The sequence below is a fragment of the Furipterus horrens genome, unplaced genomic scaffold (assembly GCF_987537825.1).
Source record: "Furipterus horrens unplaced genomic scaffold, mFurHor1.1.pri manual_scaffold_4, whole genome shotgun sequence".
NCBI lineage: Eukaryota > Metazoa > Chordata > Mammalia > Chiroptera > Furipteridae > Furipterus > Furipterus horrens.
In genome coordinates, this window is record NW_028327174.1 from 156,448,231 (window position 1) to 156,475,446 (window position 27,216).

Sequence of the window (27,216 nt, forward strand, 5' to 3'; positions counted from 1 at the left end):
AGGCATGCCAGACATTCCACTGCTAAAAAGGGGGGCCGTATTTCAAGGTTAGCATTACTGGGCCACAAACTCTGAAGCTCATGAGATAGGAAGCTTATTCCACCCTACTGTTTCCAAAATTTCCTCTAGATTTTCCTAGGAGAATTCCACCCTCTTCCATTCTGGGGAGAAGAAGTTAAAATTAGGGCCAGCCCTTCAGGACTGTAATGCCAGATGCGGAGAGGCTGCCCCCGAAATAAGCTGGTTCCCACCAAGAGTGGGCCAGCCCCCTCCAACTGCCTGCGCGGGGTCTGGTCCCAAGCTATAAAATCCTGAGTGGAGGCACTGCATCCCGACCTCTATTTTCCCAGCCACTCCAGGCTAGCCTTTCAAAAAGAAAAAAAAAAAAAAAAGTGTGCAGTTGTCTCCTCCCCGCCCAGCCCCATCCTCGCCCAGGACCAGCTGTGCAGCGGCCGGCCTCCTAAGGGACGCGGTCAGACCAGCGGCTGCAGCAGAGCGAGAGGCGCTCTCCATTTAGGCACCTTCAAATTTCCGCTCAGGTCCAGGAGCCGCTTTGCAAAGTTGAACAGCTCCAAGTGCACGCTTTGCCTCTCGAGTTCTTCCTCCCCCCGGTCCCAGGCGCCCCCGCCTCCCACGCTCCCTTCTATTGGGAGCTGCTGGTCCCAGCGGGCTGGCAGCTTGCGCCCCTTTCCGGTCCTCGGCCCTGAAGAGCGACCATGCTGTTAGGGGGCATCCTCCTGGCAGTGCAAGGTAAAGCCTAGACCCGGTGTGTGTGTGTGTGTGTGGCGTGGGGGGTGGGGTGGGGTGCGGGAGGGAGCGCGCTTTCGTGACTCTCTCTTTCTCCTGCTACTTCCGTGGCCTGGCTCGCAGTCCTGGGCTGAACCATCCGAGGGCGCCTCCCGATTCGTCTCCGCGGCCGTTATTCTCGCTTCTCAAGCCAACCCTGGGGTGGTGATGGGGGTGCGCGGCGGGCTAGTGCAATGGAAGCGCCCTGAGGGTGGGGATGGAGGTGGGAGGGGCGAGTATTGTAGTGGGTCCCTCACCTGCCCCCTCCTGCATGCCCCTCACTTTCACCAGGTAGTTTCCCAGGGGCGCCCCGAGTTGATGCAAACGCGCCCGAGCCCGAACTGAAACTCGCTTTGTGCCCGCAGCCCTGCAGCTTGCCGGTGCCTTGGACCTGCCCGCTGGGTCCTGCACCTTTGAAGAGAACACCTGTGGCTTCGACTCTGTGTTTGCGTTCCTACCGTGGATTTTAAATGAAGAAGGTAAGGAAACTCAGTGCACTGGGGCCCAGGTGAACCTGCCTCCTGCTGGTTGGCTCTTTCACGGGGGTAATGTTATCCTGGAGTTAAATCCCCTTGGGAGGAAGTGTGTGCCTCACGGAGCCTTCTTGCAAACCTCAGCTGTGCTGCACGGATGGCCAAGGAAGAGATGGGGGAGGGACGAGGGCGTTCCTTTGTTTACCTGGCCTGTGGGTCAGCACTCCATCAAATGGGAAGGGAGGAGGGGGCACAGCTAATGACAGTCACCCACGATCTGTGTGCCCCTGGTAGGTCGTTCTCTCTGGTCCTCAGTAGACACCTTTGTGAGCTGGGGAAGTGGGATGCACCATTCTCTTCCCACCCTGAGGAGTGGTTCCCTAATTCTGTGCTGGGAACGCAGTGTTTTGTGGCATGACTTCATCCTCATGCTCCTGTTGTATTTATAATCCAGCACTTGGCAAAGAGGAAACCAAGTCCACAACCTTGGGCCTGAGGTCAGTCAGCTGGCGGGTGTTGGCTGTGGTGTTACCACTACATACCATTTGGGTTCTAGTGACAAAGTGTAAATGTGGGGTCTTTGGAAGGATCTTCTTACCCTTCGTTTAGTAAAAACAAGTAGTTGTCCAGTGCCCAGCAAGAGGCATTGGGTATCCCTTCTCCATTCCTTTCTTGCTCTTTTGTGTCACCCCCTTTAAAAGATTGAAGCCCCAGCCATTTGGACTGGGAAAGAGCCTCCTTGAAAAAAAAAAAAAATACTGCAACATAAAGGAGAATAGCTAACCCCCTTCCCCTTTTCCATTGTCCTCAGGCCTGCAATCATCCAGTCTGGCTCCGTGGAGAAGGGTGGAGCCTAAACCCCTGGTTAGGACATAAGAACTGTCACAGACAGTTTACTCCGCCCCAGGCTGCTTTTTGGGGCTTCTCATACCTTAGCTTCTCTGACCCTCACAGGGGGTGATGCTATGCCCATTTTTCACAGGAGGAAATCTCAGTCTTAGAATATTCTGATGGATTGTCCATATCACACAGTATCTGGGAGTGGCCAGCCCCAAACTGTCTAGTTAGGGGTGAAACAGGAGGGATGTGCTCAGTAGTAATCTGGAACTAGGGTAAAAGAGCCACTTGCATGACCCTGAGGGTGAAAACCTTAAATCTTGTACCCTAGAACCTCTCTTGCCTCAGCCTAGTCCCGACCCAGAGACAAAGAAATGGACATCACCCCTTAACCCAGGAGCCTCAGTCCCTGAGCCTCCACTGCCAGCCAGTCAGGATGGTGGGCCTGCACAGCCTGCTGCTGTCCGGGTTAGTGGGCACACCACAGCCTGCTGAACTCGGCTGCCTCCCAGACCCACAGGAAGTGTGCTCCGCTGGGTTGGCACCTCTGCACCAGCGGCTGTTAAAAAGGGCCCCTTCAGGGAAAACAGGAAGATGCTTATAGGGAATGGTGATTATGGTTTAATAGTATAATGAAGGCACTGTTGCTTTCCGCTTTCCTTTCTCTCTAACAGCCACTGCTTTCTGGCTCAGGACTGGGGCTACTGGTCTGGCTGGGGGAAGTTAATTCATTCTCCTCCCAGCAGTCCAGGCAGAGCAGGCAGGTGAGGCTTCAGTCATTACAGATCGAGTTTTTCAAAGATTGGAACTTGGCCATAACAGAAGCCATCACTAAGAATTTCTGTTATAAACCCGTTATGAAACTGGTAAATTAAAGAGAATAAAATTGTCCCAGGCTGAAATCTGTCAAGCTGCTCACAAGCTTCTCCTCAAACTTCCTTCATCTTGCGGCAAAAACCCTTTGAAACCGCTTCCATCTACTTCTGTGCATTGTAGGCACTACAGCGAGTTGTAGGTTTCAGAAACATTTGCCCACAGTATTTGGAACACAGATGGCACTTTCTTTATGTCCTTGGTTAGTAGAATAATTTACAGTGGAGAGAACAATGCTAAAGCCCAGTGAAGGGAGTAATTAGACTTTCATCACAGATTAAAACCTGGGTAATTGTCTTAAAACATCACCCCAGCTGCCCCAAATTATATTTGAGGCCCAACCCTTTAGTTAATTTCAAGTATTAGTTCTCTAAGCATCTCTGATTACAATTCCAGTGTTTCTAGTTTATGGCCATTTTGAAATATGCTTGATCTCCACTGGGCACAGAATGGGTGAATTTGGAGAGGGCGATGTTTTGACTTGGGCTGTGTACCACAATGAGGGGCACCCTGGGGACAGTGTGTGACACTAGTGCAGGTGACTGGCCCCTGCAATCTAGCCTCCTCTGCTTTCTAGTTTTATCCATGGTTGTCTTGATTTTTTATTTTCCTCTTTTTTTTTTTTGGTAGAATTTTTTTTATCTTCCCTAACTTGTCAAGGCAAGTAAGAGTGTGTCAGATTCAAATTTGAACTCGCTTCTACATTTTAGTTTTGAATTAAATCCAGAATCTGTTTTATCCTATAAAAATATTCTTTATTCATTCATAGTTGAGAGCATATTAGAACTCCTTTGAATAGTGGTCTTCTGCTGAAATTGAGACTATTGGTTGCATGTACCTAAAGCCAGCTGCTGGGGCAGAAGCCCTTAGGCTGAGGATATTTCAAGAACAGGAAGTTGGTCTTGCACCCAAAGAGTCAGTTCAAATTCGTCATCAGGTGGATTTTGGCTTCACTCTAAATTTTGGATATTTTGCTTTAGCACCTTTAACCTAATTCCTTCAGAGGAATTTAGGAGGGGGAGGGGTATAATCCAAATCCAGGTACTTGTACTGTTCTTTAATTGGGAGTTTGAAACACTCAGCCACGCAGTAGAGGAAGGTAGATACTGAAATATGTCAGGTTAAGAGAAGGTAGAAAATTAAATTCAAAGCACTTTTCATAGGGAAGGCGTTTTTTTTCTACAGTAGTGGGAGTCAGGGTTTGAGAAACTGCCTAATACAGGAAGAGTTTGGATGATATTTGTACCCCCGGGCAAGTGCTGGTGTCTGAGGCAGGACCCATCTAGAGGTTTGGCACAACCAAGGGCTGGGGGTGGGGCCGTGGTAGAATGTGCTGAAATCACATTCTAAGTACATGTGTGTATCTCCTTCTGACACCCGCTTTCTTCACCCAAGCCCCTTCCTTCTCTCTTAAAGATACTTCCGGTCACTTAGCCATCTGAGTTTCAGTTCTGCACTCAGTCATGTGCCAGTTATTATAAATAGTGATAAATCCCGCCTGCTGTTTCTTGAGGCTCAGCTAGAGCCAAAAGTCTGGTAAGGGTTCCAGGGGGCATCATTCCTGGGACAGAAGGAGCCATCCTCCCTTTCGGTGAATTATAGCTCTTTTCCTGACCCTGGGGGGGTCCACTCCGCATCTCATCCTAAAATCAGGAGTTCACAGGGCATTCCCACCCCCGGGCCTGCTTGAACCTGCATCTCCTCTACTTGCTGGTCTGCTGGTGCCTTCTAAGCAGAAACAGAATCCCCATGCTGTGTAGAGGCTGGAGGGCAGCACAGGTTCCGGCTGTTCCTTGGATGTCTCTCAGAGATACGGTCAATGCCAGAAATTGCTATGCTATTCCTGCAGTGGTATCACGTGGCATTCCCCAGCCACCCGGCTACTGCTGCTCTCAGGTTGAGTGTGGCTGTCATGCCCTGTGCCTGAGTCTGGCATTGGCTCTGGCTCTGCTCTGCCTGGGCTTTTCAATCCTAGAGGTGGGCCTTAGAGGTCATCCAGTGCAACATCTTTATTTTACAGCGGAGCACTCTGGACCCAGATAGGCTGCCAGTCACAGTCACAGACCCAGGCAGTTGCAATCTCTCGTTTCCTGTGCTCTTCACCAGTTCTTCCCTCCAGCATTGCTGCCTCATCCCAGTCTCTGCTGGGTCCCAGACCCTGGAGCCTTGTTGTGTTAATCTTAACATTTTGGAAACTCTTCATCAGAGGTGTAATTATACTTCATTCATGTGAAAGAACACAGGTTCCAAAGGTGTGGGCCTACCAAAGTCACATAACATTACACTCTGTATGCAGAGCATTTACTCACTCTTTCAGGTATATGGGGTCCCATCTGTCTGCGGTCTTCAGCATAAAGAGTCTGGCATGTAGTAGATGCTCAGTTAAGGTTTGCTGAATGAATGAATTTGCTGAATAAATAGATTAAGTATTGGATGATTAAAAAGTTCTTATTTTTATTTGTGCTTCTGGTTCATTCTGCAGTTTCAAAGATAAATTTCGTATTGTGAGAAGCAACTTAGCCTTGTGGTGATACAAACTCTAAGCTAGACAGCTTGGATTAGAATCCAGACTGCCCTTCTATACTGTGTGGCTTTGGGCATGTTATATATCCTCTCTGTGTCTCAGTTTCCTCACTGTAAAATCAAGATAATAAAAGTACCTATCTCATAAGATGGTTGTGAAGATTGCAACACATTGTGAGTACTTTATACATGTAACCTGTTATTATTCTTACTCTCACTATTACTAGATTTGTATTTTATCTATCATGAGTTCTGATTCAAACAGCTTTCCAACACCACTTCTGGGGAGCTGAGGAGGGTCTTATTCTCTTCTGATTAGAGTTTTGTCATTTGCTCTTTATTCTAACCAAAGGAAGAACTTCCTTTTTCAGGCCATGTAACTTTTGTGTGGTTGAATGAGGTATGGAAGTCAAGTAATGAGACCAAGTTCACGTCTGGCTTATACTCTCCCAATAACTTATACTTTTCCCTATAAATTCTCGGACTGGGTCAGGAGTGCTTTGTGCCCTGCCCCATCACTCTCCTGCCCAAGCCTGCTCTTTCCTATGGGTCCATCCCCAGGGCTGGTGCCCCAGCATCGATCAGGCTCCAAGGGTCTCTAACTCTTGGCCTCCCCTGTCAGTCAGTCTAGGGTCTTGAATTCTCATGCCTGACCCCTCCACTTGGGATTTAACATGCCTGGACTGGCCATTGTCTGCTTACTCCTCCCTGCCTTGACTGCCTTCTCTGGACGCAGGCTCTGTCTGGCCAAATTCCCTTCTACCAAGGCCAACACCCAGTCTGGGGTCCTCCCTACTCAAATTAGAGTTGTTCAGTGGGAAGCTGCCACCCAGCTCCTGGCCTAACGCTCAACAATGTGCCTGGGGATTTTTAGGATGTTGCCTTTCTCATAATTACAGAATTCAGCTGTGGTCACAATGTATTGGGAGGAAAAAGTAATTTCTTGTCATAGAATTTCCTGCCTTCAGTGCCATATTCAATCTCTTAGCCTACTGTTACCATGTTTTGTGACTTGCATCTTAGGACCTAGTATTCATAAAATATCCTGGTTCTAAAAATAGCAAAATCTCTTTGGTAGGTCACCTCACCAGTAGTCCTACTCTTCTTACTAAACAGTATTTGATTTGTTTTTAAGAATTTGAGTGAAACCCATTTGTTCTAACAGAGGTGATATATATCTCAATAAATAAGGCCAGCAGGTAGTTAAACATGTTCTGGGCATCTTGGCTGGTCATCCCTGATTTTTGTATCTGCCAATTATCCCACTTTAGAAAAAAGGTAGTGTTTAATACAGAAACATATATTCCTAGCAATAAATGAGGAAATTATTTAAGGGTAAGGGACTTTCACAGTACATCAGAAATTTCCATTATATCCATTAGGCCATCCTTAATGAAGCAAAGCATAATGTCATACCTAGTGTCAGCAAAGTATTCCTGACCAAAACTAAAACTTTATAAATAAATTCTTATACCTATGCATTTGGCCAGTGGCTCTTAACCTTGACTAGACATTAAAAACACCTATAAATTTCTTTAGAGTCATGTCCAGGCCCTCCACCAAGAAATTTTTATTTATTTGGCCTGAAACGGGGTCAGACTTGTCATTGTTCACAAAAAAGCAAACACTACAAATAAACACACTTCCTAGGTTTTTCCATTATGCACCCAGGTTGAGGACAGTACCTTGGAACGGCTGCCAACTCCCCACCCCCTCCAGAAGTAACTAAGAAGAAGTGCCTTCTTCATTAATCCCTTGATGAGTAGCAGTAGCCCACAAGATAAAGTACAAAAAGCCTAGCTTGGCACTCAAGACTCTTCATGATTTGCCCCAAATTATATTTCTGCTCTGCCCTCTGATTAATTCCTAACACACCCTTGACTTTTTGGCCTTGTTGCTCTAGGTGCATTGTTCTCAACACCTGTATTCTTCTGCCCCATCTTGGCCTATTTAAATCCTATCATGCTTTAAGGCCCAGCTCTTTCTTGAAGCATTCCCTGAGTTTCCCAGGTAGATGGACCTCTCTCCCTTCCCTACTTCTCTCCCTTCCCACGTCCGTCTTCACTTTTCACCTTATAAATCTTCATCTCACTTTTCACCTTGTAAATCTTATAAGCATCTCCTTACTGGAGTCCCCACCCCTTCACCTCATCCAAATATTGCATCTTTCAGAACAGGGATCACATCCTCCCCACCACGCCAGACGAACAGTATATGGCATCAACAAACACTTTGCATTTAATTAATCTCTAAAGCTCTTGAAAAGCCTTGACATTTTTTCCTGCAGTGAAAGAGGTTGTGTTTAATCCTTCCTACCACAGGACTTCAAAGAGTTTGGAGGCTTGTATTGTAATTTCCAAATATAACAGGGAAGCAGTATTTCAGCTGGCCTCACCAATATGTGGTCTGTGTCATCCCTGGCATACCAGTGGACAAACAGCTCTTGGGTTATTTAGTCACCAGGGCTGCCTGAGTCTCTTGATCCTCTGCCATCACAAACAATCACAAAGCATCCTTGAGAGTGACCATGCTTGATCTGAAAAGTATTTTTGGCAAAAGGTTATCAGATTTTGAATTAACTTTTGAATGCTGTTGTTTCCAAGAACTAAAGGGTGAGTTATTGATAGTACCCACTTTGATGGGTGAAAACCAGTAGAGGTATTTGCCTGCTGCTAAAAGAATCTCTTGCACACTGATGTGACTAATGGAGAAACCAATGGATTAGGTTTGTGATTCAGTAAAATCTGCCAGAGTATTTTTTTTCTCTACTTTGTGAAAAAGTTATTTGTGTTTTGGGGAATTCTGAGGCTAAGAATAAATGATAAAACAAAACAAGGAGTACTATACCATAACTTCATAGTATCCTGAATGAATCATATGTTTTACAGAAAAAACTCCTAATATTCATTCTATGAACAAGCATTTGAGTGTTTATTATCCATCAAGCACCATATTAGTAGTTGGAGTACAAGGAGTACAGGGAGTACGTACATGGTCATGGTTCCAGCCCTTGGTGACAACAAAAGACCAATAGGAGGAAACACAGATCTGTAACTATGACAGGAGCAAACGGAACCGTATACTAGTCAAAGATCTTCATTGCAAATAGCATAAGTTGGCTGTTTAAGCAGAATAAGAGTTTATGGGAAGGGTATCAGTTAGCTTTGAGAATCAACAGCAAGTCTAAAGAGCTATATAATGGGCAATAATAAAGAGATGCAAAGTATAGGCAAGATCCTTCTGGAGGAACCATTTGTGAGACTTTGCCACTGGACATTCATCACTGCACTGCTGGACCTGCCTGTTCATTATCCTGGATAGTATGTGGCCTGCTATTCAGTTCAGCAGCTTTGAGGAGGATCAATTTAAGGGGGATAAGATTGGCACTAGGGAGGCTTGGTAGGGGCCTATCGAGTGGTCCAGCTGAGAGGTGATGAGGGCTTGAAACAGGACAGGTGAAATAGGAAGAGTGAAATGGAGTAAAAAAAAAACACCCAAAGAGGACAAATTGGCAGGACTTGATGGTTGATTGGGTGGGATCAATGAGTCAGTGAGTGGAGAGTGACTCCCACATTTTTATATTGGGCACCTGTTTGTTGGGTGGTACCAACAGTTGAGAAAATTTCAAATTCCATATTTTATTTCTTTATAGGAGTAGTTCCCAGATGAGAAGAGTGAAGTGAAACCTAATGAAGTAGTTATATAATAGCTTCCTTGGCAGCCATGGTCTGTGATCCATGGGGAGCATTTCATGGCACCTGCCACGTACATTTATTATCACTTGTTAGGGTAGAAGGTGTGTTCAGTTCTGAGTTGCCTGGGAATCATTCAGGTGGAGGTGTCCAGCAGGACACTGATGTAAAATTCTGAAGGTCGAGTGCAGTCCTGGGGGGACTACGGCTGCAGGAATCTTCAGCATAAAGATTGTGGTTAAAAATTTGAGCAGGATTAGAGCACCCAAGAAGAATGTATAAAGTGTTAACAGCAGGAGGCTGAGGGCAGAGCCTTAAACTCATGTTTAAGGATTAGGCATAGGACAGGAATGGAGGAAGGTAGGAAACAGAAGGAACCAGACTTACATGGGGAGAACTGGGAAAGTGCAGTGCGCCAGCCCAAAGGAGTTAGGAGTCTCAAAAGCAGGATGTGATCAACCAGATCCAGAGCAGCAGAGAGATGGACACACACAGTATGACTTTTCTGTTGGAATGAATGAGTGCAGTTTCAGGGGAATGATGAGGGCACAACAGAATGCTCTGGTGGAACATTGAAGGGAAATATAGACAGCTGGTAAGAGAATTCTCAGCAAAGGAGTTTGGATGTTCTCCCAAAGGGTTCAACCATAGCTAAAAAGAAACTTGAGATGAAGGGTTTTTGTTTATATTTGGTTTTGCTTTGCTTTTTAGAAAGGGGAGACTTGAGCTTGTTTATGAAGTAAGGGGAAGGGACCGGCAAGAAAGAAGATTCAGGAGAGAGGAGGGGCTTCCTCACTCGCTCTGTCTTAGACCCAATTTTTACTTCGACAATTCAGAATTCTCATGAACATACAGATTTCTTCAGCCCACATAACCCAAGACTCTGCCCAGAATGGCTCAATATTACTTAAGCGTCAACCTCAAAATGTGCAAAAATTTATTTACACTATAAATGCAGCGGGTGTATGTGTGTGTGTGTGTGCAGAGATTGGGCTGAATCTGTGATAATTATGATATGTCCTGGAACATACTCATTAAAAAGCAAAACAAACTCTATAAGATACAGGAGAATGTTTTGGAAACTTTACTAGGATAATATATTCTATTTCTGTTATAGGAGTAGTTCCCAATGAGAAGTGTGAAGTGAAACCTAATGAAATAGTTGCACAGTAGCTTCCTACGGAGCCAGGGTCTATGATCGTAGGCAGCATTTAATGGGACCTGCAACGTATATTTATTATAATCATATCTGACCTTCACACTGATTCTGGGGGTGGTTATTATCAGCAGATGAAGAAAGACCAGCCACGGAGAAATGACGATGACATCCTCAAGGAAACACAGAGTCAGGATATCGACCCAAGCCCACCTGGCTCTAGAGATCTGAGCTCCCTCCCTTTGTACAGAGGTCAACACTGAGGAAGACACACCTGCAAGATATATGCTTCTCTAGAGTTAATGGGGAACTTCTGCCAAATATTTGACATCCCAGCATCCTTCCCTGAGGTCTGGGCTTCAGCTACAGTCAGTGTGCCGTCACGCAGTGCTGAGCCCTTGGAATCAGGCAGCCATCAAGCACAGACAGGAGAATGTAATTTTACTTATCTTTTTCCACAACAGATTAGTTTACTCTTGGAGACATTGAAAGGATTCTCTTCTCAGTCGTCAATATAATTTTGGCAGAGAACTTCAGGGAAAATTCATGGTTTGACCTAAAATACTTTGGCAGTCTTAAGGAGTACTCCTACACTTCTAATTCACCTATTCTTACTGGTAAAGAATTAAAAGAGTACTGAGATAAATGTGTTTTTGCAAGCTGGTTGCCCTACTAGACAAGCATTTTGATACTTACTTATTCTGTTACGCTTAACAGGATGGTAATATTGCTATACAGCAAAGAGATATATAACTTAGCTCAATGCTAGGAGAAATTTCCATTCCATATTTGAAAAACTTTTGCCTCACTGCCAAGGAGAACAGAAGTGTTATTTGGGGCCATGCTTATAATGAAGATGACTTTAATATGCTTTAACTTCAGTGTGAAGCTGACTTCTTTGCTTACCAGTATGTAATGACTAAGACCATTTTGTCTGAAATTATAACATGAGGTTTTATTTTTTAAGCTTCTACAGATCTCTTCTATTTTGTAACTTTATTAAAAATGGATAATAGACTGTTGGAGAATTTTCTTTTTTAAGTCTGTATTGACCTTGTATTAGCCAATTTAAAAATATAAGCTTTATGGAAACTCTGGTTTTCCATTACAAATTTAGCCTCTGAAATCACATTGTTGTATCTGAAAACTTTTTTCCTTTTCCACAAATTCTGGTGGGGAAAACGTGAGTTAAACAGTGGCATTTTTCTGTTGTCATTTTTTAAAGAGTCAACACAGAAAAACAGACCCTTTTGAACTCACATGTGATACTTAGTAATAACTGAAAAAAAGATATATCCTAGGTTATATAGTACTAGCCCTACATATTTTCATCTTTGTTGTCAACATAAATATTCCATAAAGTACCAACATATTGTTCTCTACTAAATATTGTATAATAAAAATAACTGATATCAGATATGACACATCTAAAGATTCAGAGTATTGTCATGAGGCATGATTCATTTTTAATCTCGGGCTTCTGGACAGGGACTTATTTACTTGCCATATACATATGATTTAAAGAGTGTTGAATTCAAAAGAGAATTCTGTTAAATGTGGAACATGAATCTCAAGTTTTTAGATCAACCCCCCCTTTAAATAACAATGATTTCCAACAATGTCATGTTCAAGTGTCATCCAAGTGGCCTTCAAGTCTGTCAAATATGCTATTTAGCAACTTTTGAGAGAGGATAAGGATGGCCTTTTTATGTAACAACTGAAACAGCTGAATTGCTGAGAAAGTTTCTCTGACCTTCAGAATATCCCTCAAGCCTCTTGCCTCCACAACTCAGCTACCCACAACAAAAATTGCTGGATGATGAAAAGGATGCAAAATAGTTTATATTTTTAACGAACTCCATTTGTTTCTAATTTTGGTTATCAGGAAGTGGTTCATAATTTTTTGACTATATTCCTGTCATAAAATAAGTTTGGAGACATTTATGAGTGATCTCTTGCTGAGCATAACATTAGCGTAGTAGTCTAAGAATTCTTAGAAAATGTAATGAGTATTGGAAAAATAGGTAATATTCACCATCATTCTATCCAAACGTGCAGTGAATCACAGTCATGCACAAAAGACACTGCATTTGAGACTCAAGTGATTTAAGAACTTTTCCTTGGAAACATTTGATCAAGGGAAAATTTTGAAGAAGGAGTTGCAGAGGTTCAGTTTCAGTCTCCTTGTAATCTCAGTCACCAGCAACCAGGTGTGTTACAGAATGACATGCCATCAAAGTACCTCCACTAGGAGTTGAGGATGATGCCTGGCATATTTTATTTAAATATTTCGAGAATGGACGCATCAACGATCATTTTCATATTCATCCTTAGATCTCCTTTCAGAGTTGCTAAACAAACTCAAAAGACCAAAGTGGTATTTACAGTCATGCACTGAGCATTGGGTGATTATGTTGTCCCTGAGCCAGAAAACCTAGTAGAAAAATGAATAACAAAAATTTTATGTAACATTTATTGAGCAATTATTACATGCCAACCACTCTGTTAGATGCCTTGCATGTATAATCTCACTGAATTCTTACAGTGACCCAATGAGGAAGATACTCATTATAGGTGAAGAAACTGGGATTTAGAGATTTTTTAACATTCTCAAAGTCATGGAGCAAGTAATTGATGGAGCCTGGATTTTAACCTATGTTTGGCTCCAAAGACTAAGAAAATAACCACTCTGCAATGTTACCTCCTTTTTCCTATTCTCCCTTAACATGGGGTCTCAAGGGATCTTTGTAAAAGAAATAATAACAGCAGTTATAATAATAGCTAACTCTTATGGAGTGATTTCTCTCATCTGCATACTGTTCTGTGTGTTTGATGTTATTAACTAATTTAATCCAGCAGTTTAGCGAGTTGAGTGAGTCCTATTTCCATCCTCATTTTGGGGTTAAGGAAAGCAAGGCATGCAGAAGTAGGTCACAGGGACCCTATATGGTAGGACTGTGTTCTGTGACAGGTTTTCTGGCTTCAATCTGTGTTCTGTGAAGCAAATGTAATTGTAATATTCTTTTTTTTCCCCCACTGCACTTTGAAGCAAGAAACTTTTCTACTTAAATTCTGAAGTGAATGACTAAGAGAACCGTATAAGGATGTTATTTCTTCTAGGGTCTTTCATACACAGGAGCCCCACCACCAAAAAAATTCTAATTTGATGACATTTAAATCAGTATTTTCCTTTAGAAATGGTGCAAGGCCCTGGGACAACAGAATTCCTGCCTGGTTCCAAGTTCTAAATGGGATGATTTTGAAAACTTCTATGAGAGTCTCACATTCAAAGCATCCCCACAACTACCCTGCATTCTCTGGACAAATTCTTTGTTACTCTTGATGGTCTTGTTTTGAAAATGAATAAAGTATCCTCATACAAAAGAAGAAAAGGAAGGAAAAAACTAATATCTGCCTGTTTAGGTTAGGCAAAAGACATTAGGAATGCAAATTAGGAAGGATATAGGCAAGAGACACCACACAAGCCGGAGGACAATGCAAGCCCTTCACCTTGGAAGAAAGGCAGTTGGTGAGCTCAGTCTTTCTCTCTGTCTTTTCATTCTGTATAGGTGATGTCTTTGGACTCATGGGATATGAACATGCTTCTCTTTTTTAATTCCTACAATGACCCATTGAGGAAGGTACTTTTTATGTGTGAAGACAATGTAGCTTAGAGAGTTTGTTTTAACTTTTCCAAAGTCTCTTCCATGGGATGTGAACATGTGTTTTAAGATGCCATGAATTAATAAGGGTCTGTGGCCTGTTATTCAGAGTGAATACCTTTAGCTTAACTTTATTTATTTAATAATTCCTACCTGTGCTAGGCAAGGAAGGTAACAGCATCCTCCAGGAGCTGGCAATCTAGTAAGAATAATAGGAGATGTCAGCAGTAACTATCTGAATTCTCATTGAGACTAGTACCTTATCAGGGAAAATGTCAAAAGTCCTGGAAGTTCAGAGGCTCATGAGAGCTGGCAAGAATGGGTGTAAGTAGGTAAGAGGAGGCCTCTTGGTGGCCCTTGACCAAGAGGGTGTGACTTGTAGGTGTGTGGAATGTCAGGAGCAGCAGGAGCCGAGGCCAGAGGCGGGAAAATAAGGAGTCTGGTCTGGAAGAAGCGTGGTATCTCTTTCAACAGGTGTGTTGGATGCAAAAAGGAAAAGTACATAAATGAACATGGTAATTGTCACTTTATCTCAGGGCACTCCCATGCACATGATAACCAGAAAGGTCTGTCTCATTTGAATTTGTTGCCTCACTCACTAACACTGAGGACTGTGGCAGTCTAGAACCTCTGCATGTCATGGTCATCTGTGCAGCAAAGCTGCTGTTTCCCAGGCTCAGAGAGGGTGCAAAGGCTACATCTATAGGTTGGAGAGACCGGAGATTACCAATCTCTAGACCCTACAAACTGTCACTTTGAGTAATAACTGTCCCTTTGATAAAACTTACTTTCTATCTTAGCTAAAGAAAGGTATGCTTTTCAGTCTTGACTTTTGACTGAATAAACATAAAATCATAAGCAGTCAGCAGGGAAAGATTAGCCCTCGACAGCTGATCAGTGATTTTGTATCTGTCCACTACTACTAATCACTATCACTGAGTGTGGCCTCCTGCATGCTTGATATACTTTGCCCTGTTTCATTTCACAACAACCCCCTAAAGTGGGTGACATTCCCTCGGGTTCACAAATGAGGAATGGAAGTCACTCATGGTTAAGTGGTTGTCCTGGTGTCCCACAGATAGAAGTGACTGAGCTGGGGCGTGAAGGCTTCTCATGTATCTAATCTGCCACATTGCTCCCAAAGCACTGTCATCATTTTGAAAATAATTTTTATTTATTTTTTTGTTTATTTATTTATTTTTAGAGAGAGGGGAAAAGAGAAAGAGAGGGAGAGAAACATCACTGTGTGGGTGCTTCTCACTTGTGCCCCCAACTGGGGACCTGACATGCAACCTAGTCATGTGTCCTGACTGGGAATTGAACCAGCGATACTTGGCTCATAGGCTGATGCTCAATCCACTGAGCCACAGCAGCTAGGGCTACTGTCATCATTTTTGAACCTCTCTTAAAAACTTGCCACAGTTTCACTTTATTGGCCTTATTTAAGAACATATCTTTTCCCTTCTTTTATGCTATTATAATTCTAGAAGTTAGCGTTCACATCTCTTCCTTTACTTAATCCCTAATATGCCTTAGTGAAATGCCTTGCACATAATAAACCAGACCTGGGACTAGGGTGACCTAAGTGAGGCACTCACTGGGTGGAAAATTTAAAGGGGCACCAAAAAAAAAAAACAGAACAACTCAATAATCAAGATACATAATATTTGCACTATTTAAAATGCAAAATTAATGCAAAAAACCCGTAATGTCAAAAATATCCAAATTTTAAATAAAGGCTGGCTCTAACCCTGCACTTGTTCTCTCTGGCCTATTCCCAGCCCTATAGGGGCACTTAAAATGTGTTGAATGAATGGGTTGGAGAATTGTTGTTTGGTTCAATGTGAGCTAAATAAGCCATTAATGATCCAGTGAAATGTAACCATTCCGACCTCACTGATGAATCAGATGGACTAAGGCTCTTGGCCTTTTTTTGCTGTCAGCCTCTCTGTGATGATGTTGATTCAGCTGTACTAGTCATGCCCACTCAAGGCTGAACAAGCCACCAGAGTTCAGCTTCCCTACCAGCCTTAGCAGCAGTCTACCTAACGGGACATTTTATTAGCAGACGTAGAATTCTGAATTAGTGGAAAGCAGTATAGAGTTACCTCAAAAAATTAAAAATAAAACTGCCTCATGACCCAGCAATTCCACTTCTGGGAATATATTCAAAGAAACCCAAAACACTAATTCAAAAAAGTATATGCAGCCATATGTTTATTGCAGCATTATTTACAATAGCCAAGATTTCAAAGCAACCCAAGTGCCCATCGATAGATGAGTGGATAAAAACGCTGTGGTACATTTACACAATGGAAAACTACTCGACTGTAAAAAAGGAAACCTTATCTTTTGCAACAGCATAGATGGACCTAAAGAGTATTCTGCTAAGTGAAATGAACCAGTCAGAAAAAGACAAATACCATATGATTTGACTTATATGTGAAATCTAATGGGCAAAATAAACTAAAAACCAAAATAGAAATAGGCCCATACATACAGAGAACAGATTGACAGCTGGCAGAGGGGAGCAGGGTAGGGCAGCTGGGTGGAAAAGGTGAGGGGATTAAGCAAAGAAAAAAACCCTCGTAGGCACAGACAACAGTGTGGTGATTACCAGAGGAGGTAGAAGAGGGTAAAGGGGGATAAATGGTGGTGGAAGGAGACTTGACCTGGGGTGGTGGAGACACAGTACAATATACAGATGATGTGTTATAGAACTGTACACCTGAAACCTGTATAATTTTATTAACCAATGTCACCCCAATAAAATCAATAAAAATTAAAAAGAATAAAAATTAAAAATAAAACGTCCATTTGTTTGGTTGTGTAAGATTCTAAAGTTCCTGGAATTGCTCTTTCATTTTGTTATTTTCTCCTGTCTTTATTCTTGTTATTTTAAGAAATCAGAATAGTTGTTTGGAAGGAGAGAATTGTGAGATACAGAAATACACACACACACACATATATATCGTCGTCGTCGTCGTCGGCAGCCGTCCGTCTCGAGAGACGATGGTGTAGCTTCTTAAGAGTCTATCTGCACCGCCGAGAATGGCTGTGCAGTCCGACTCGGGAGTGACACGGTATCTGTCTCCTCCCGTGTTGAATCGACATCTTGCGATGACGCTGGAGTGTCCTCTCCAGTGAAACTGAAGCTACAGAGCCTGGGCAGGGTGATATGGAGGGTCTGCTGTTGCCCATGCAGCAGACCCCCCCTCTCTTCGCAGCTGAAGGGTCCAAGGGAAAGACGGAGTCAATACAGCTTGGCTTCAGGTGCGCCGCAGGAGTTGCCGGTGTTGACTACAACGTCAAACCACCTTAGGGACTCCGGCTCCGGATTTTCTGTCGGGGTTTACTCCCTTAGCCTTTCCCCTGAAGAGGTATGCCGCAAGGCAGCGGAGGTTTTTTGGAGTCAGAGTTTTCCTTCTCTGACACATATATATATACTATATATAATATATATATATATATATATACACATACACACACACACATATATATATGAAAAAAGAATAGTTAAGTTTTGAGCATATTAACTACGTATCTGAAGTCAGCACTATGTTTTATAGCCAATAAAAAGCTTTATGCCAAACAACAACAACAAAAAAAATCAGCAGGTCTAATTTGAGTTCAGCTTCATTTAAGTTAAGCCTGTTTTTTCCGTGCTGTTTTCATCATTTGCATTTGGAACATTGAAGACAGCTAAATGAGCAATCTGTAAGTGGAATGCCATTGCACTGTTGTTCACAGTGATTGTAGACAAGAGTCAGGGGTCTACGGTTACATTGCACAGCTCCTCCTCTCAGCAAACAGGCTCAGAGCACATCACCACTCTCATGGCAACCTTGGTTTCTCTCCGAAGACATGTCTCCCCAAAGTCAACAGAATTAGAATGTTGAAAACAAGCTTCAAGTCTACAAATGGTCAGACTAACTACAAACTGAAATTTAAGGGAAAAGAGGCACCCTTGATGCTGCAGCAACAAGAGACTGGGCTGAGGAGTCTTCTTTCTTAGAGCTGTGGCCTTCTTCACCAGTTCACAGGTGTGGTTGCTGTGGGCCTGGACTATTGAAATGAATGAGCAGTTTCCATCAGAATAAATCTTTATATTACTTAGGTATAATCTACCCAGACAAGCTCAATCTAGAAAGACTTAGCAGATTTCCACAAGACCTGATTATCTGTTCATTCAACAAATATCTACTGAGGGCCTATATATACCAGGTGCTGGGCATTCAACAGTGACCAAAATAATAATCCATCTCACATGGAGCATGTGTGGGGGGAGCTTAAGACAAATGATGCAACAAGCAATAGTATGGCATGACGGGTGGTATAAATTTTATGAAGAGAAATGGGACAGAGCGGGGGTGCTGTTTTGGCTCAGGTGGGTGGGAAAAGAATCTTTGGAGAGGAAACGCTTGATCAGAGGCCAGGATGAGAGAGAATGAGTATAGCAAGTCGTGTGTGTCTGGGTAATGACAGGGAAGTCATTGGGTGTGGCTGTAGCTGAGTGCGAGAGGGGACATGTGAGAGGAGAAGAGGTCTCACACAGAGGCCTGGGGGCCACATCATGTCAGCCTAGTGCTGGCTGTGGGCAGCACTTCAGACTTTTTTTCTCAGAGAGATAGGAAGCCTCTGGTGGTTTTGAGCAGGTAATGACCTGATCTGACTTTTGTTTGGTAAAGGTCACTCTGATGTCTGGGAGTAGAAGGGCTAGTGCTTTTGCCTGGGAACCCAGAAGACAAGCATATCCTGCCCCTGAGGAGCTTACAGTTTGGTGGGGAATTTTGGCAATGGGCACATAAACAACGAAATAAAGTCAATTCAAGTGCATTGTGAATAGAATGAAAAGAGGGTGATGAAAGAGAGAGATGGAACTTCCTGCTGCAGTTAATGGTTGGCGAGCTTCTCTGGAAAGTTGACATTGAACTGAGAATACAGTAGAGAGGAACATCAGCCATTCACCAGTAGAGGAGCGTGGAGAGTATATCAGGCAGATGGTCATCAGTGCAAAGGCCCTGAGGTAGGGATGAACTGCATGTGATGGAGGAACAGCCAGAAGACCAGTGTGACCAGAGCACAGTGAGCTAAGGAGAGAGGTTTAGAAGAAGGCAGGGCCAGCTCTTAAGGAGATGTTCAGGCCATGCTGAGAAATTTGGATTTTAATCTAGTTAAAATAAGCAGCCATTGAAGGGATTTAAGTATGAATTCTATTTCAAAAGGATCACACTGCTGCTTTGTGGAGAATAAATTTGAAAATGATTTCTATGTGGAATTTCTTTTCAGATCAGGGGTATGAAAATTTACTCCAAAAAGGCATACTAATAAATACCTCATTAAAAAAAAAAAAAGAATACACCAAGGATGCCAGCCTGTTAAACTAACCACGCCATTGTGTGGGGACAGCCAACTGACCTGGAGTCTGCACGATCCTTCCCCATGTGGGAAGGCCACCCTCCCCTCCACATTCCCCACTCTTATTAGGGATTTCTGGAGCACGAGACCTTCGCCCATTGTCCTTTATAAGATTATAAAGGATCTTAAGTCTGAGAGGGGGGAATTGTTATAAAAAATTAATTAATTAATTAATTAATTAATTAATTTAAAAAACATTAGGTTCTTCCGGTTAGAACCATGGAGGCTGCAGAGGAGAAGAAGAAGAAGAAGGTTCTTGCTGTGCCAGAAACCCTTAAGAAAAAGCGAAGGAATTTCGCAGAGCTGAACATCAGGCACCTGAGAAAGAAATTTGCACAAAAGACGCTTCGAAAGGCAAGGAGGAAGCTCATCTATGAAAAAGCTAAGCACTGTAGCAAGGAGTACAGGCAGATGTACAGAACTGAGATTTGAATGGCTAGGATGGCAAGGAAAGCTGGCAACTTCTGTGTACCTGCAGAACCCAAACTGGCATTTGTCATCAGAATCAGAGGTATCAGTGGTGTGAGCCCAAAGGTTTGAAAGGTGCTGCAGCTTCTTTGCCTTTGCCAGATCTTCAATGGCCCCTTTGTTAAGCTCAACAAGGCTTCGATTAACATGCTGAGGATTGTGGAACCATACATTGCATGGGGGTACCCAAACCTGAAGTCTACAAGCATGGTTATGGCAAAATCAACAAAAAACGAATTGCCGTGGCAGATAACACATTGATTGCTCGATCTCTTGGTAAATATGGGATCATCTGCATGGAGGATCTGATTCATGAGATCTATACTGTTGGAAAACATTTCAGAGAAACAAACAACTTCTTGTGGCCCTTCAAATTATCTTCTCCACGAGGTGGAATGAAGAAAAAGACCACCCATTTTGTAGAAGGTGGAGATGCTGGTAACAGGGAAGACCAGATCGACAGGGTTATTAGAAGAATGGACTAACTACCATGGTTATTTTTGTAACCTGGTCAGTTAACAAACAGTAACTGCAAGAAAGAAACACATTAGAATAGAAGAGTGAGCGAGAACGGAAGTTAGGAAACCAGCCTTTGCGGTAATGTAGATGAGGGTAATTGTGCTTTCGATTCTGGTAGAGGTTGTAGAGTTGAAGAATGGATTTGAGCTATATTTTGGAGGTAAGCCAACAGGATTTATTAATGCAATGGGTATGGGAAGTAAGGAGAATCAAGAATGGTTTCTAGGTAATTGGCTTGAGTGACCGGCTGGATAGTGGTGCAATTTAAAGAGATGGAGAAGTATGGGAGAGAAGAACAGGGGCGGGGGGCCATTATAGGGACAGGGAAATCCAGAGTTCTGATTTGCGGTGTTACATTTGAGGTCCTTGATAGAGCTTTAAACCCAAATGTTCAGTAGATGGCATGATATGGGTGTCTGGAGTTCAGAGTAGATGATTGAGGGTAAGAAATAAATTTGGAGATTATCATCAGGCAACTAGTGTTTAATGCCCAGGGATGGGTGATCAGCTTAGGAGATAGTTTAGGTAAAGAAGAGAAAGAGGGTAGAGGACCAAGCCCTGGGGTATTCCAGGAGTTAGAGTGGAGGAAGAGCAGGTTCCAACTAGGATGACTGAAAGGAGATGCCAGGTAGGTAGAAGGCAGGTCAAGACAGAGGGATGCTTTAGAAGCCAAAGGAAAGGGGTGTTTTCAGGTGGGACTGGCTGTCTGTGTTGAAGACAGCTGAGGAATAAGATTAAGACAAAGAAAAACCATTGAATTTAGCAACATGAAGTTTTTTGGTGATTTTGGCAAGAGAAGAGCAGTTTCCCTTTGGCCAAGGAAGCCACGTTTCATGACCTCCCCATGAAGTCATTTGTGAATATTTATCTCCGGGAGCACAAAGTAATATACCAATGTCCTTCCACTGTTGAGCAGACTGAAATGGTTGCCTTCTCTGGCACAGAATTAACTAAAGTTTTTGGTATTCTATGTTTCATTAAAAACACACCAGGGTCCAATATATTTACTTGTACATGCTGCTTTTTGTTTATTACTTTTGAATCGTTTGAAGTCATAGACTGGTCTAGATGGTGGGATGTTGGTGATCATCTTTACAACCCCTTCATTTCTATGGATGAGGACACAGAAGCCTGGGAAAAGTAGAGGTACAGATGCAGGCTAGAATGCAGGAACCTTTGAACTATATCATATTTAGGGTTTATTACTCTTTCCCTCATCCCCAAAATGTACCCAATTGAATAAGAAGTGTGGTTCCAGGTGGCTTGAAGTAAAGGTGTTCTACCTTCTAGATGGCTTCTGATCTGAGACTACACCTGTACAATGGAATCAGCTTCACTGATTAAGTCATTTTTTTGAACTTACTATACAAGACACTATTGATAAAGGTCTGAAAACCACCCGCGTCCCTCATCAATGGTACTCCTGCTTGCTCAGATCAGCCTCCCGCAGATTTCCCGGCAGCTACCAACAATCACTTCCTATGGTTGTGCAATGATCTTGCATGTTTTAGAAAGAAGATGCCATGCCCCTAGCCTCGGCAAGTTTAGAACGTACAAGAGCAAAAACTGTACAGAGAGTGAAAGAGTCACAGATTCAGAGGGCTTTGATCTGACAAGGTGCTCAGGGGGCCTAGGGGCTTGTTATTGGCTGGCATGGTCTTTACATGAGTTTATTATCTAAAGATAAGCTCTTTCAGGTTAGAAAGTGATACAAGTAGAAAAGTCAAATAGGAGATACAGCTCTTTTGGATAACTTTAGAAAACGAGGTCGCTTATGAGGAACTCACCTCTTAGACTCTCAGACTCTCTTGTGGCTCTAATAGACATGCCTGGCTGTGTGGTGCATCAGTAAGGTGTTGCCATGGCAACAGCTCCTCACCAAGAAGCTGCATCAGAGAACCAGATCTCAACCTATCACCATGCACGGCCCCATCTGGGGTCTGAATGTGCTGAGCCACATGGTCTTACACAATTCATTTATCCTAAGTCTTATTTTCTGTATCTGCAAAATGAGGAGCGTTCCCACAAAGAATGCTGTGAGGCTCATGTGAGCTGATCGAGTGGACGGATGCACAGTATAAACTGGAAAGCAGTATACAACTGTGAGCTGTTATAAGACTTAGAAAGATAATTCAAAGCTGAGGTGAGCTTGACAGTTTGACATCTTAGAAGTTTATCTTTAAAGTATAAACATGAGGAAAATACTTATTTTAGTTGACTAGTGAATTAGGCAAAGGGCTGTTTTATGAATATTCAGAGCACACATGCTACTTCTTAAAAGGCACACTAGCGACCCTGCACCCAGGGCAGCCATGTTCCAGGGCACCGCCTGGGGCTAGGGATCAAGTGATACAACCTTTGCTCTGCATCTCTTCTGTGGAGGTGCGGGGCTTTGGGTTGAGTAGGATTTGGATGGAGACAGGGGTCTTTCCCTCAGAAGATTACAAGCCACTAGGGAATAGGAGGTAAACATCCAAATTCCAGGACAGAATGTGATCTGTGTAACAGGAGAGATACAGAGATCTCACAATGTTCAAAGAGTGAAGGAGATTTATTAGGGAAGAAAAGACAGGAGAAAAGGTTTCTTAAAGAGGTAAATTTTATAGTTTGCTACAATCAATCAGTAGGGTTCTGAAAGTTAGGGAAGGAAAGCCAAGTGCAAGGAAAAGGCATTAAGGTAGTTTGCAAATTTTACTCCAAGAAAAGAATGGTCCAATGTGATTGGAGCAAAGGTCAAAGTGGGAAAATTACCATAGCTAACACTTACTGAGTACTTACTGCATATTAATCACTGTCCTAAAGGTGTTAAGGATATTTCTTCAGGGAATTATCATAGCCACCCTATAGCATAGATATTATCGATGCCACTGTATGGATGGGCAAAGTGGAATACAGACAGGTGGAGTAAATTCCCTAAGGCCACGCAGCCAGTAAGTGGCTGAGGCAAGAGTTGGACTCAGTGTCATTCAAGAGTCCACACTTTAAAGCCCTGTGCTATGTTGCATTGCCAGGGGCTAAGTGGCAAAGAACTGAGATGAGGCTGCATGCCTCCTTTGCAGCTACACTACTGTAGAGGTGTGAAGGAGCAGACACAAGTGTGCTCTTCATTCAGTAGATCAGTGTTCCCCAAAGTGGACTACTAGTGAGACAGTACATATTTTAGATACTATATTAACCACCAACTTTTTAAACTTCATATTTATTTTAATATGTATTAGAAAAATCTATATTTAGCATAGCAAGACTCTGGTCATGGAAAATTTACCATAAAATGCTGCTATATTTTAAAGTTTGTCAAATTAATGAAAATCTTAGTAAAGAAATTTGTTAGTAAAGAAGTAAATAGTAGTACACTCAGTATAAAGATTTGTCAAAAACCATGAGAGTAGCCCTCAAATGCCTAAAGTTTCTAGAATGTACCAGATGAGCAATGAAGAGGGACATGTTTAGATATACACTTTAGAAAAATTAATCTTGTCTTAACATTTAGGATGGATTAAGGGGTCCAGCCATGAGACATGCAGAGTCCAATCTTAATGGACTCTATCTGTCAATGTTCAACTCAGAAAACAGAAGTCCCTTTAAGGCCTTACAGCAAGAGGATTTAGTGGAGACAATGCATAGATTACATAAGTGATGAAAGAACTGAGGAGCGAGAGTGGGTATTCTGAGGCAGCCAGGAAGCTGCTTCTACCCCCAAGCTGGAGGGACAAAGGGCAAAAGTCATATTGGAGCCCAGGTGCCAACATGGCAGAAGCAGGGATTGCACTGGAGCAATGGAGCCATGCTGGAGACATAGAGGTGACATTACTTACGGTGGGGAGAAACAGGGAGAAATATTCAAGCTTCTCCCTCCATCCAGCTCTCTAAACTCCTTCCTCTGGCTCCTGCCCATTGCAACACAGAGCAGGGCAGGGGGAGGGCAAAGTGTACATCTGAGCCAAAGAGGCCCAGGACCAGCGCTGGGCTCCAGCTAAATCTGCTTCCAAGTAATTATGGAGGAGCCAGTGGAACCAGGATACCCTCTAGAGACCTTTGTAGACAGAATGGATAGGATTTGGTGATTGCTTGGAAAGGGGCAGGGCATGATGGAAGGATTGTGTATGAGAGAGAAAGTGGGATAAGTTTAAATACAATAAATTCAAAATTCAGCCTTTGGCTATGAGTCTCCTGGATATTCTCTTTTTTTTTCACATATGTTTCATCCATCTCATTTGTGGCATTTTATTTCCATGCACGCTGGAAAAATCTTTATTCTTGCTGTTCCTGTGGAGTTTTTCTTTTCTTTTTTCTGTTACCATAGTTGTCATTTGACTGCTCAAGTTAAAGACCCTTATAATTACTGAATTATACCTACAGGCATTTTTAATGTGATTTTCCAATTATAGCACAACTTTCTTGTGCAGCTATTACTGCAGCCTGCATAGCCTCAAGATCCTCAATACTTTTGAGGGTCAAATAGCCAGGGCTTGTCTTTGTAAACATTTCATCCATGATGGGCCAGAAGCAAACTGTGAATTTACATAGCTTCTAATAGTTTGTTTAGATTGGGATACCTGACCAGTTTTAAATTGAAAGCTAGTTTGTTCCCTGTTGGCTAGCAGAAGCTGAAATAAATCCAAAGTTTTGTTTCAAATGAGAAAACTGTGAAGGTTTCCAGCTCCTGAGATGGGGAACTTTTTGAAGACGATGGTGAGTATTTAGCATTAGCCCTGATCCATGCTAGCACCTGGAAGGAAATTGCTTGCTTTCTGAAACTTCTTGTTCCTGTAGCGTTACAGGAAAAGTTGGAGAGGAATTTCAGCCAGAAACATTTATTCTTTTGGTTGCTCTCCACTTGTTTCCTAGGACATCATTTTCATGTCAGCATGATCTTGGCTAAAGAAGTATTTATTTCTTTTAACATTTTCCTCAAATAAGAATAACAGTCTTAATGTGCCTTTCAAAGCCCTGAGACTGCTCTGATTTCCAGAGGGAGTTGGTTCCAAAAGAGACAAGCTGAACTTTGGAAATAGTGTGGGGTGAGTGAAGGCTGCTGGTAGGTCATATTTTCATTGTGCGTTGTTAGAAAAGGGCACACTGTTTGGGAGAGCCACCAATACCCAAGTCCTTCCTTGTCCAGTGACCCCTTAATTTCTTGAGGTTCCTGAGAAACATGCATGTACAAAGTGGTCGTGGGTCTACCTGCTCCTTGGGAGGAGAGAAAGCAAAATCTAGCCTCATCCTGTGGAAGACTGGTACTGGACCTTTACCACTACAGAAATGTGGAAGAAAGAAAAGAAATAATAATCCTTTATGGGCTTATCGACTTTGAAAGGCTCCACTGTTCAATAAAAATGGCCTAGTCATTATCATCAATTTGAGGAGTTGCCCTATTTTTTTTTTGGAGAGTGATTTCTCCCTCTATATTTTAATTAACCCTTTGGAATAACTGAGGTGAGAGCCGGGGAGGTTGAGCATCAGATATTGCTACATATTGCTAGTATAGTATATGCAGGCTAAGGGAGTAAACCCCGACAGAAAATCCGGAGCCGGAATCCCTAAGGTGGTTTGACGTTGTAGTCAACACCGGCAACTCCTGCGGCGCACCTGAAGCCAAGCTGTATTGACTCCGTCTTTCCCTTGGACCCTTCAGCTGCGAAGAGAGGGGGGGTCTGCTGCATGGGCAACAGCAGACCCTCCATATCACCCTGCCCAGGCTCTGTAGCTTCAGCTTCACTGGAGAGGACGCTCCAGCGTCATCGCAAGATGTCGATTCAACATGGGAGGAGACAGATACCGTGTCACTCACGAGTCGGACTGCACAACCATTCTCGGCGGTGCAGATAGACTCTTAAGAAGCTACACCATCGTCTCTCGAGACGGACGGCTGCCGAGAGAGAGAGAGAGTATATGCAGGTGGTGAGCAATATCTAGGTCTTGTGTCACTCAGCGCACAGGGCTGAGTATATAGTAGATGTTCAGAGACTTTTTATAGTTTAAATATTTGATTCATTTGAAAGACAAGAAGATCTTTTAACAATATATTTCATAAATAACATGGTCCTATGGCCCAGAACTTGAGCAAATTATATTTAAACTGTAGGCCATTTTTTACCATCTGTATATAGACATTTTTTTTTTTGCCATAGATTCTTGACTAATATACTCACTGTCACATACCATTTATTTTCTTATTTTATCAGAATATATTCTTCTGCCATTCCAATACCCAATGCTCCTCCCCCATTTTTAAGGTTAATATTCTAAGATTTAATATGTAATTAAATTAACAAAATATTTCAATAAATAGTGTTGTTATTTGCAAGGTATTCAAAAAATCATGAGCAATTAAATATTTGATATCAATGGTCATTTCTATAAAACTACAGGAAATGAAAAAGGACCTAGTTGAATTCTTCAATAAATAGTAATTTTCAGAAGGTCAGAAGGAGATCACTTGTCTACCCGAGCAGAAAGGTCGTATTGGCGTTGGCTTTGATAGAGTTAACTTAGGTTATGTTGGGTTAATAGTGTGTGTTCTAGCATATACTTTGGGCCATTTTTCCTTGTAAAGGAGACCAACTGTGGGATGAAGGAAGACTTGAAAGGAGTACTTGATTTACCTAATATGTCATAGCTTCTTTTTATGAACCAGAAAATTGCCTGATTGAAGCCATGCTACCTCCCAGGGTTCAGGAATTAAGAGGTTACTCTGTTTTTCTTTCCATTCAAGTAGAACTAGTTAACAAAGGAGCTTAATGGGAATCATAAGTCTCGGGTTTTTTGTGAAAATGTTCTTTTTATGACCCTCAAATTTCATAAGATCA

At 42.7% G+C, this 27,216-nt stretch overlaps 1 protein-coding gene across 1 annotated transcript in view; it reads left to right on the plus strand.

Moving 5' to 3' along the window:
* Positions 1-445: 445 nt before the first annotated feature.
* The window catches only part of MAMDC2 (MAM domain containing 2), a 136,398-nt gene continuing 109,627 nt past the window's right edge, over positions 446-27,216 (plus strand). Inside the window, exons 1-2 of the mRNA XM_090274167.1 lie at positions 446-750; positions 1,152-1,265. Coding sequence (XP_090130293.1) covers positions 717-750; positions 1,152-1,265 — 148 coding nt within the window. The 5' untranslated portion in view covers positions 446-716. The remainder of the gene's footprint in view (positions 751-1,151; positions 1,266-27,216) is intronic.